At 37.0% G+C, this 12665-nt stretch overlaps 1 protein-coding gene across 1 annotated transcript; it reads left to right on the forward strand.

Annotated features, from left to right (window-relative positions):
• Positions 1956-2438, forward strand: LOC109238890 (transcription factor TCP11-like). The gene has a single exon (XM_019405379.1). It carries the CDS (start codon positions 1956-1958, stop codon positions 2436-2438), a length of 483 nt encoding a protein of 160 aa, XP_019260924.1.

Consider the following 12665-nt stretch of genomic DNA (forward strand, 5'->3'; position numbering starts at 1 on the left):
ACACACATAAGTTTTTGGCAAATTCTCCGAATCTTCTTGCGCTGAAACAAAACAGCTGCTGAAAAGTACATCCATAGTTATGGCAAACACAAGGTTGCTCGATGACGGAGTATGTTACGTGAGAGGAATGGTGATGTTGGCGAGGCAGTGATGGAGGGAGTTGAGGTCGACAGCAAAAATGGTGAGACAATGGTGTTTTCTAGTTATTCTTTCTGGTTAACTCTGGTAGTGACTAATTCATTCTTCTTCAGAAAGATGCAGGAAATTCATGGGCATTTCAGACCTCCTTTACAGAAGTAGACTGTCACGATCTTTTTCATCTTTTGTCACTAATTGTTTTGGCCTTTTCTATATATTTCAATACTTCTTTAAATATTTTTCAAGAATTTTGCATCTTCCATAGTGCTTCCTTCCTGCATAAATTACAAATTTTGCACCTAATAATACACCAACAAAGGCAACATTGAGAAGAAACATCCATAGACGAAGATTGAAGGGGAAACGATTTCCGGTGCGGTTGTTAATGGAGGCGACAATTGTAAAAATAGTGAAAGCGGAAAACTAATAGTGTTCAGTCGCTGCATTTTTACAGTAAGGTAGAGAGAGGAGGGGGGGACAGAAAGGAGAGAAAAAAATTGAAAACAAAATTTTTGGAGTCTCACGCTCCTAAAAGAAGTGGTGTGTGTACCACAACACTTCTCTAGGAGCGTGAGACTCCAAAAAATTTGTTTTCAATTTTTTTCTCTCCTTTCTGTCCCCCCCTCCTCTCTCTACCTTACTGTAAAAAACGCAGCGGCTGAACACTAATTAGTTTTTCGCTTTCACTATTTTTACAATTGTCGCCTCCATTAACAACCGCACCGGAAATCGTTTCCCCTTCAATCTTCGTCTATGGATGTTTCTTCTCAATGTTGCCTTTGTTGGTGTATTATTAGGTGCAAAATTTTAGGAGTCTCACACTCCTAAAAGAAGTGTTGGTACACACACTGTGCCACATAAGTTGTATGTGTCTAATAGCCACAGTTTAAATATAGTTCATAAATGTGCTACAATGTATAGCATATGAATATATATATATATATATATATATATATATATATATATATATATATATATATATATATATNGAGAGGTGATTAGACAGGACTTGTCGGTGCTTCACCTAACTAAGGACATGACTAGTGATAGGAAGGTGAGGAGGTCGAGGATTAAGGTGGTGGGTTGACAGGTAGTTGCGAGTTTTTCATAGGTTCACCAGTAGTACTAGTAATATTCTTGCTGTGGGTTGAAAGTTACTTCCGTCTAGTTTGTTATTGTATCTGGTATTTTGCAACCATGTCCTTTGTTTTTGTAAATTGCTACTGGGATTGTTGCTCTCTGATTGTCACTGTTTGATGTTACTTTTTCTTCCTTTTTACTGGATATTGTTGATCTTTGATGGTTACTATTTGATGCTAGTTTTTATCCTCTTTGCTTATCGCCTTTCTCCACCCCCACCCCCCTCCCCTCCTCTTTCCTCCTCTTCTTCTCCCCTATTCTTATTTTACGCCTTTTCTTGAGCCGCGGGTCTTTCGGAAACAGCCTCTCTACCTCTCCAGGTAGGGGTAAGGTCTGCGTACTCACTACCCTCCCCAGACCCCACTCGTGGGATTATACTGGGTATGTTGTTGTTGTTGTATATATATATGAAATAGATGTTTCGACACAAATAATTAAGGTATCAAATCTTTCAACATTCTTACTTGATAATCATTTTTGAAAAAGAATACAATATATACCTAAAAATCATTAACTAGTTTCTATATATTTATGTACTCTAAGTCCAAAGTTTATTCAAGTAGATTTCGCAAATATAAATAAACACAACATTTAATAACCTAACTACGAGTTTCTACTCTGTTTTTTATATAAGGCGATCATTTCGTTAAATATTTCCTCCTAAAGCCATAACCTTTATGGACGCCTCTCCTCCTCCTCCTCCTCCTCCTGGCAATCGCCCTAGCACGAGAACTCGTGATCGCCATTTGAAGGTTAATGGAAAAGATCGACGAATTCGACTTCCTACATCATGTGCTCAACGTGTTTTTTCGCTAACGGAAAAACTTGGACATAAGACGGTTGGTTGCACGATTGAATGGCTCTTAATGCAGGCTGAGTCCTCCATTAATGCTATTCTTGCCAAAAAAACATCGGCATTGCCATCACCGGAACGTGTTCCTCCTGTTGTGGAGAGTTCAATTTCTACGTCGACTCATCGAAACAGAAATGGGCTTCCTCCTTTTGTTTTTTGCCATGGATTGGAATTAGGCGATATGGAGTTCTCTAGAGAAGAAATTGAACGGTTCGCTTCAACTAATACTTCATCAGAGTCGGTTGGATCTTCATTGCCCGCGCAACATATGAATGAATCAAATGAGAAAAATTGTTCAAGTGTTTAGTGTGGAAAGTAAGAAGAAGTTATACAATAGGAGGTCGAAGAAAAAATAGGTGCTAATGAGGAAAAAAAGAATGCAACATGTGTACAATTTTATTGACAAATTATAAATCAAATATTATAAAATTTATGTCTAGTGTGCCTCTGTTTCACCTCCTTTTTTTTAAAACCTCTTTTTGCTTCTATTAGGTTTTGCGCTTACTGTTTTTTTATCTCTTTAAACCTCGGAAGATCCTTCTTTTACTTTTCCTATTTCGGAAGGATTTCGATTTCAATTGCTGTTTATTTGTTTGGTTATTTTTGTCCTGTATGTGCACATGTATGCAAACTGAAATAGTGGATATTATTGAAAGGTGTAATGAGTCGACATCAAGTACCAAATGACTTCATCGATAAGAGTTCTCCGGAGTCATCAGTATGTTATCCCTAGCGTACTTTTGATTCGTTGAGCGAGAGCCCTTCACACGGGACTCCCGGATCATTATAGTCAACTTTCGTTTCTGTTCGACCAGTTGGTCTCACAATCTGGCAGGCTTATACCATTATACTCAGAACAAAACTTTAGCTTGAGCCTACCTTTGCACTCTTTAGAAAGCATCCGCCCTAAATAAACTTTCCACTTCGCAGTATCCCGCCTCCCCCCGCGGTTAGGTATGATCGAATCAGACAAACTCTACTATTCTAAAGCATTCATACAAGTCAAAAACCTAAATCAAATATATTTCTAATTAATTACTAAGTCATAATGCTAATGTTTATAATTCTTTAGTTTTTTAAATCATTTTCTTTTTACAAATATAATAATGTCGTCGCGCATTGAGGAGGAGAAAGAACGTACTAAGAGTGGCAGAACCTATAGCAAATAATTGTCAACAAGCTCTAATTACTTATTTTGGTAAGAAAGACATAATTTAAATTTTGAGTGAATGAGTTTCCAAATCTTAAATTCAAAAGTTGATTAGTTGTAGAATAAGTAAGAAAAGATTTTCCACATATTGTGTTGACCAACACTACATTGTTACCAATTCCTCCATATTGCTTGTAAAGGAAGGAAACTATTAATTAATAAGTTTACTATTATTGGTAAAACAAATAATCTGTTTGAAATTGCATACACATGGAATGTTGAAAGCTTGGTAAAGATATATGGTAAGTTGCTGAACAATCTGATAAATATAATCCTATAGAAATGGAGTTATGGACAAACATTAATTTATCTGCCCATTGTGTACACAATAATGTAGTGGAGTACTATATTCAAAATAAAACAGGACAAAGCAAAACCTTTTTTTCTTTCTGAAAATTTTTAGTACAACAAACCACATGTTTGGTATGATAGAAGTATTTTCTAATTAAAATTCTTTCCCCAAAAAATAGGTTGTTTTTTTTATTATTTGGTTGTAAAAAAATTATTTTTCCACAAAAATGAGGAAAACGACTGAATGGGAGTTATTTTGTTTCACAACTATCTCAACTTAACTTCATGTATCTTCTCCAATTAATTATTTTTAACTTCTAATACTCAAGATTTTTATCTGAACACTATCGATTTGTAAACATTATTATCAATTGTTAATAAATATGCTTTTCAGAAAACATTTTTACTCTCAAATCAAACATGAAACTTTTTTCAAAAAGTAAGTCTTTTCTGGAAAATATTTTGCCAAATTTGTCTCGTCATACAAAATACACAATGACTGCTATATACAAATCGTTACTGCACTACTAGAAATTCGGCAAAAATCGACCAACTTTGATCGGTAAAAAAAAACCGGCCAAAAACCGACCAAAGTTGGTCGGTTTTTCAAAATATTTTAATTTTTAATTTTTTTTTTTTTACGAAACCAACCAACTTTTGTTGGTTTTCTTTGGCGCAAAAATACGGGAAACTATTTTTGAGTCCCGCGAAATTTAATTTCCAAGAAACCGACCAACTTTGGTTGGTTTTTGCAATTAAAATATATAAAAATTAATATTAAAAAAACCGACCAACTTTGGTCGGTAAATTCGGCCGGTCATTACCAGCTTTAATTGGTCGGTAATTTTATTTTTTAATAAAACCGACCAACTTTGGTCGGTTATTTTCGTTCGAAAATACAATTAATGAGTATAAATAAATAAAAAAGACAATCTTAAAACAAAATGCACAAATGGTCTAGTGGTAGAATAGTATCCTGTCACAATACACACCCCGGTTCGATTCGCAGACGGTGAATCTTTTGATTACATAANCAATGAGTTTTTTTTTGTTTTACACGATTTTGACCTACATTGAATATATGAGAGGAAGAAACGGGGGATAGACGCTTGTGATAGTACTGGGGATATCGTTTTAACTGGAGGAAATTAAGGGGGGGGGGGAGGGAGGAAGGAATTGATAGTGATAAATACGTTAGGTGAGAGAATCAGAAAGAGATATCTTCTAAGTGAGAGAGAATCTCAATGGAGAGATTTTAGGATATGAATAGTTATACATAATTTAATTAAAAAGATAAGATTATAAAATAAGTTGTACTAAAAGTAATTTTGTAAAAATAGTTGTAGGGAATATAAAAAAGTCTTTAAAGGATTTTATTCTATGTAAATTCCTCAAAATGAAAATGAGGCTATTTAAATATTATATTCTAAATGGGCTGCCAGCCCAGTTAATTGTTCTTTATTGTTGGACCACATTCTTCTTCTACATCTACCTCACCCCTTGTTATATTTTTCAAGAAACCGACCAACTTTGATCGGTTTTTGCAATTAAAATAAATAAAAATTAATATTAAAATGTGAAAATACAATTAAGGAGAAAAAAAAGACAATCTTAAAATAAAATGCACCAATGGTCTAGTGGTAGAATAGTATCCTGCCACAATACACACCCTGGTTCGATTCCCAGACGGTGAATCTTTTGATTACATAATTAAAATACCGACCAACTTTGGTCCGTTTTTTATTTTTTGCAATATTTTTTTTTTGAATTTAATTTACCGACCAACGTTGGTCGGTAATTTCCGACCAACTTTGGTCGGTATACTAAAGCGAGCACCAAAATATCGTCCAAGCGTATTTGGTCACATTTTGGTCGGTAATTGGCCATAACCGACGAAAGTTGGTCGGTTTTTTTGATCGCTAATTACCGGATTTTTAGTAGTGCTAAAAGAAATGAAATTAATGAAGACAGAAGAGCTAGCTAGTACTTTCCGGACAGAAAAATAAGAGAAATTGAAACAACAAATAGGTCTCTTCTGTTTGTTGGAAAAACAAAAATAAATTTAGACAAAAAAAAAAAAAAAAAAGACGGGAACTAGTATCCAAAATGGGAAATTAATCACTATGTAAAGCTAATTCCACGCTTCAACTTCCGTGAGATTAGATAGTATATACTTGTTCTACTAGATAACATATCTTGCCTCTTCAAATAATTAGAAGAAAGCAGTTATTAACGAGGAAGTAAAATTTTCTCTCTAAAAAGATTGCTGAAACACCACCAGCTTCTCAAATGTCACCAACACCCAACTCCTCAGCAATCCCCCCTAAATCACCGGATAACGATCCCATCACTAGTCCCATAGAGATCAAATCCATGACAAAGGAATCTATCTCCTTTAAGGACAAGCTCCTCAACAAAGATATGACCTTTATGATGGATCCAACCTCTGATCCATCACCTTCACAACAAGCCCCAATGGACTTCCACTATGAGACAGAGATCCCAAGCGAACCGCTAATTCCTTCCCAGGAATATAACATTTCGGTCCCTATTACGATGGAAGACAAACAACGAATCTACCATCCCTGGAGATACTCTTTGATCATTAAGTTGCAAGGGAAAAGAACCACACATGATTTGTTGAAAAAGAAACTAATAAACCTTTGGAAACCATCAGAAAATTTTCCATTAATTGACCTAGGGGAGGACTACTATATTGTTAGATTCATAAAAGAAGAGAACATGGCTAATGTATTCCAAAAAGGTCCATGGTTTCTCTATGGTCACTTCCTCTCTGTCCAACGATGGATTCCTAACTTTGTAGTATCTAAAGCAACACAATCCTTTACTTCAATCTGGATTAGACTTCCCCAACTCCCCACTGAATTTTACGATAAGGAAATACTACAAAAAGTGGGAAGCTCAATAGGAAGACTCCTGAAAGTTGACGCTTGTACGTCGGCAGCCCTCCGAGGGAGATATGCTCGTCTCTGTGTGGAACTCCCTCTTAACAAACCTATCACCCCTTTTCTTTTTATAGGATCTCATAAACAGTATATCCATTATGAAGGTGACAAACTTCTATGTACATCATGTGGTCACCTAGGCCATGTAAAATATCAATGCAATCAACCCAAGACCATCCAAAAGCAGGAATCTCAAATCAAGGATCTGGAAGCACCCCAAATGGGGCAAACAAAGCTTGAAGAATTATGGCATACAGTCCCTTTCAATAGAGGCAAACGAAGGGATCCCTCCAAAAGTGTCTCAAAATTGCCAGAGAATAATCAAGAACCAGGTATAAGCGTTAATATTTTTGAAGCCAAGTCAGATAAATTTCTTTCTTCCCAAAAATTTTGTTATAAAACTAGAACTCACCTGTCTCAATCTTCCAACAACTGCAAAACAGCCCTCCCCTTAAACCCTAGCAAAAACTCGAACAATTTCCACCTGTTGGATCAAACCAACTTAGATGATAATCTTTCTAATAACATTAGTAATAATCTTAATACAAACATTACCAAAATTAATTACGATAGTATTCACATAAATCAAAATAAAAAAATTGTTAATAATAGTCTTAATACTGATATCCCTAATAAGGGTAGTAATTATGAAACTTTAGATAATGCACCGGGTACACTTTTCACCCCACACACGCAACCTCCCACCCTACCAGCTATACCCACCATCCCTCTCACCCAATCAAGCCTTAATAACACCCATAATACTACCCTACCTCACAACACCCACCCCACTAATGAAGATCCTACTAATCCTCCCTCCAATACCCCTCTAACGTGCAACACTACCCTAACCAATTCCCTCCTCTTGCATGCAGCATCTGACAGGAAACACCTGTCATGCAAGAACCAAGCCAATGAACAAATGGCTATTGACATTCCCCACAAAAAGACACCCTATCCCAATCTTCCCCTGAACCAAAAAATCTCCATTAAATACACGTCAAACCAATCAGTTTGCATGCAAGGAAATAATCCAATCATTGAGATCCTAGGAAACATTAACTCTTCTAATTCTTCTGTTCCGCCCTCCCCATTAAATTGTACAAGTCCTATCGAAAATGTCCAGAATCCCAATCTCATCAAGGAGACGACACCGTCTCATTCAACTCCAAAGAATAACTCTCAACCCAAACATGGAACTCAATCCTCCTCAAAACATCTAGACTCAGAACCAAAACAATCAACCACGAAGGATTTTGATCCAACCACCTCTTCCTCAGAACCACCAACCTTTATCTTGGGTGGAGATGGGGCTTCTAGGCCTGCACTCTCTTTCAACATCACCTTGGAAGGGAGGGAAACAGTGATAGTGATCCAAAATTCTCACTACATTGCTCAACTGATCTCCGAAGGAGTTCGCATGGCGATGAACAACTATATCAACCAAATATGGTTGAACAACATCCTAAACCCCATAGCCCCAACTCTCACCACCAACCAAATTCAAGCCATGAGGGGGGACTGGAACATGCCTCTCAACTTCATCCCAATTCAGAACCCAACTCCGGCGGTGGATCTTCCATTCTTTACCCCGGAATTCCTATCCACCATGAATCCAGTGTTCACCCCTTGGAATGCACATGCAAATCAACCCCCACCTCCAGTTGTACCAGATGTTCAAGTCATGCAAACCCCTCACTCTCATCAAGCTCAAAACCAAATGGAACAGGCAATGGAAGAAGAAATCGACCCTGTAAACTTGATCCCTCAAAATGTGGTCGAGGATTCAAACCTAGACGAGCTAAATATCTTTCTATTTATGGAGAGGCAAGAGCAGAAGCAAATTCTCTACTGTCCAATGGCACTGTACAAGTGCACAATGGACATAAGACCTCCAGCAGACCTTACCGTAGGAAAACACGCAATGATCCTCGTTCCTTTTCAGAGGAGGAATCCCATCTTTCCAAGGAGAATGAGGGAGAATGGAGACCTAAACAACCCATCGTTAAATATGAATAGATCGACCACTTTCATTATTTGGAATATAAGAGGGGGCAACAACGACAATTTTAGGCTAAGCTTCAGGGATCTAATAGATACTCATCACCCTTGTATGGTCACCCTGCTGGAAACTAAGATGGACAACCATCTTCCCCTCCTCAATCCTTTTGGATTCACCTACATGATTGAGATACTAGCAGATGGGCAGTCGGGAGGTATGGTTATCTTGTGGGATCACACCAAGGTCATGGTTCATAGCTTTATTCGTCGAAGCCAGGAAATTCGTGCAACTATTGAGGTATTTTCCCTTAACAAAACTTGGTATTTTACTTCGATTTATGCTAGTACTGATAGTAAACTTAGGAACACTATGTGGAACAACTTATTAGACATGCATGGTGAAATTAGTGGTCCCTGGGTGATAGGGGGGGGGGATTTCAATGATGTCTTAAGCTCCGATAAAAAATTAGGAGGTAGAAAAATTAGTCAAAATAGAGCTAAGGTCCTGTGGGATTTTATTAACTATTGCAACCTAATTGATCTAGGTTTTAAAGGTCCTAAATTTACTTGGTCTAATAAAAGAAAAAAAAGGCCTCATTCTAGAAAGATTAGATAGGGTGTTTGCTAACAAGGAATGGATTGAACTATTTCCGGAAGCTTACATTACCCATCTCCCTAGACTTCACTCGGACCACAACCCCCTCTTGATCACTTGTGATCCTAAAAAATGTACCTCCTTTAAAAACCCTTTCCGCCTAGAAACATTTTGGTGCCGTCACCCAGATTTTATAAACCTAGTTAAAAATAGTTGGAGTAACTCCAATTATATCCATAGCTCCCAAAATTTTAGAGGAAATATTATAAAGTGGAGTAGGAAACATTTTGGAGATACTCACCTTAAGAAATTTAGGATAATTGCTGGACTTAATGGCATTCAACGCTCCAATAACTATCACTCTAGTTTCTATTTACAAAATTTAGAATCTAACCTTCAACAAGAATATAGGGATATTCTTAAATTAGAAGATGAATACTGGAAAATTAGAGCCAGAATGTCGTGGGTTCAAGAAGGTGACGCAAACACAAAATTCTTCCATATTAGTGCAACCAATAGAGCTAGGAAAAATAAAATCGTTTATTTCAAAGATGATTCTGGTAATGGGATCAACGAACCTAGCAAAATCCTAGATCACACTCTCAACTATTTTATAAATGCCTTCAAAACTGATCATTTAGCCACTAATTGGTCTCTTATAAAAAACAATCCAAAAAGTTTTAATAACATTGATCTCTCTACCCTTGATGACCATCTTTCTAGGGGTGAAATTTACAAGGCAGTTTTTTCCTTCAAACCCTTTAAATCTCCAGGTCCGGATGGTATACATCCCTTCTTCTACCAAAAATATTGGAGCATTGTAGGCAAATCAGTTATAGATCTATGTACTCAAGTGTTTAGTACTCAATCTCTACCGCCTGACATCAACAACACCCACATTTGTCTAATCCTCAAAGTTCCCAATGCCAACAACCTGAAAAACTTTAGACCTATAGGACTTTGTAATACTATTTATAAAATTATCACAAAAATCATTGCTAATCGAATTCAACCTTTCCTTAATCATATTATAAGCCCATTCCAATCCAGTTTCTTAAAAGGGAGAAGGTCTTCCGATAATGCCATCATAATTCAAGAATTGATGTGCCAATATAAAAAATGAGAGGGAAAAAGGGTTACATGATTCTTAAATTAGACCTGGAAAAAGCGTTTGATAGATTAGAATGGTCTTTCATCTACTTAACCCTCTCTCACTTCCAATTCTCTAATAATATAATGAATCTCATCATGAATTGTATCAGCACTAGCAACATTGCCATTTTGGTAAATGGAACTACAACCTCTTTCTTTGCACCAAGTAGGGGTATCAGGCAAGGCTGCCCCCTATTCCCCTTTATATTCATTTTGTGTATGGCCTAATATGCCACCAAGTAGACATCAATCTTTGGGACCCTATTAGCCTTAACAACCAACACACTAGTATATCCCACTTGTTTTTTACAGACGATCTTACACTTATGGCAAAGGCTGACAAAAAAAACCTCCAAACAATCAAAGAATGCCTCAATACATTTTGCAATATGTCTGGTCAAAAAATCAATAAGGAAAAATCAAAGATTTTGTTCTCCCAAAATTGTCCTATCCAATTCACCAAGGAAATTGCCTCAGGGTTCAATATCAACAAAACCAATAAGTTTGGTAACTATTTGGGATTTCCAATCCTTAACAATGCCCCCAAAGCAGCTGACTACCAATTCATAAGCGACAAAATGCGGGCCAAACTTTCAAATTGGAAAACCAATTTTCTAAACATAGCAGGTAGGACTACCTTAGCCCTTGTTACCCTCAATTCCATTCCAAATCATGCCATGCAATATACATTGCTACCCAAAAAAACTCTTAAGCTTATTGATCAAATCCAAAGGAATTTTATTTGGGGTACTATATCAAATCAAAACAAACTACACCTCATTAATTGGAACACTGTTACCAAACCTAAAGCTATTGGAGGACTAGGAATGAAAGATGCTCTTTCAAAAAACAAAGTCTTACTCAGTAGTCTCTCTTGGAGACTTATTAATAATACCTCCTCACCCTGGGAAACCTCCAAATCCACAAATACTGCAAGAGGATTTTCAAACACACATCCTCTATTTGGAAAAGTGTTGTTACTGGCTGGAAAACTTGTAATCAAGGTATTTAATGGCTTCCTGGAAAGAACTCTAATCTCAACTGTTGGGAGACCCAATGGATCCCTCAACTCACAACTCTTAGAGCTAGCATTGAGGGCCCTTTAAATTGTAATGAAACTACCCTTCCTATTAAGAAATTACACCACAAATGAAAGTGGAATTTCCAGAATACTTCCTTTACTATTCCTCCAACAATCATGGACAAAATTGACTCTATCCCATTACCCCTACAAAGTATAGATAAACCCTATTGGAAACTCAGCCCAAACGGGTTATTCAATACTAAATCTTGCTACAACTTACTAAACCAAGGGTTCACTAGTAGCCGAGACTTTGAGTGGATATGGAAAATGCCTTGTGCTAACAAAATAAAATATTTCTTTTGGCAAATCATTCACAATAAGATTCCTTGCCGCTCATATCTCCATCATATTGGAATCAACATAAACCTCAATTGCCCTAGCTGCAAAGACCAAGAGGAAACCATCACTCACATTTTCCTCACATGCCCCATCGTCTCAACTATATGGAGACAATTCAACATCACTAATATGGTCACTAATCAGGATAATCACTGGCTAACCAAGCTGAAAGAGATAAACTCAACACACTTAGAAATTCCTTGGAGTAATCTCCTACCTTTCCTCCTATGGGGAATCTGGATCAATAGAAACAATAATAATATCAACAACACACACTATTCCCCGCGTATGAAAGATATCTCTAATTTAGCTACTGAATTTCTATTTTTCAATTCCACTGGATCGACAACTGTGGATAAATCTAACATTGACATAAAATGGTATCTCCCCCAACACGACTGCTACAAACTCAACACGGATGGTGCCTTTAAACAAGAAGGTAACAAATCTGGTCTTGGGGGAGTCTTCCGTAACAATAAAGGAAAATGAATATTAGGTTTTCAAAAAATAGATAAGGCACTTTCACCTCTGCATGCAGAACTCCAGGCGATCCACGAAGGCATGAAAATAACGACTCATTACAACCTATTTCCACTAGAAATCGAAACAGACTCCACTGATGCTATCCATGCACTAAACAAAGATCACTTTGTCATGACTAAGGTTGTTCATTCATGCAGATTATTGATGCTCCAGCAGAAGGACCTATCCTTACGGTATAACTTCCGTGAAGGAAACCAAGTAGCTCATCTTTTGGCAATAGATGCATGCAAAGACACATTTTGGCAACCGTGCAAGGAGTCGGCTAAACTACATCCAGCACCTCCCCTTTTGAAACTCACAACTTGCTAAAGATCTGGATGTTGTCTACCTTTCCAAGAAGTCACTAGACATTA

The sequence above is a fragment of the Nicotiana attenuata genome, chromosome 1, assembly GCF_001879085.1.
Source record: "Nicotiana attenuata strain UT chromosome 1, NIATTr2, whole genome shotgun sequence".
NCBI lineage: Eukaryota > Viridiplantae > Streptophyta > Magnoliopsida > Solanales > Solanaceae > Nicotiana > Nicotiana attenuata.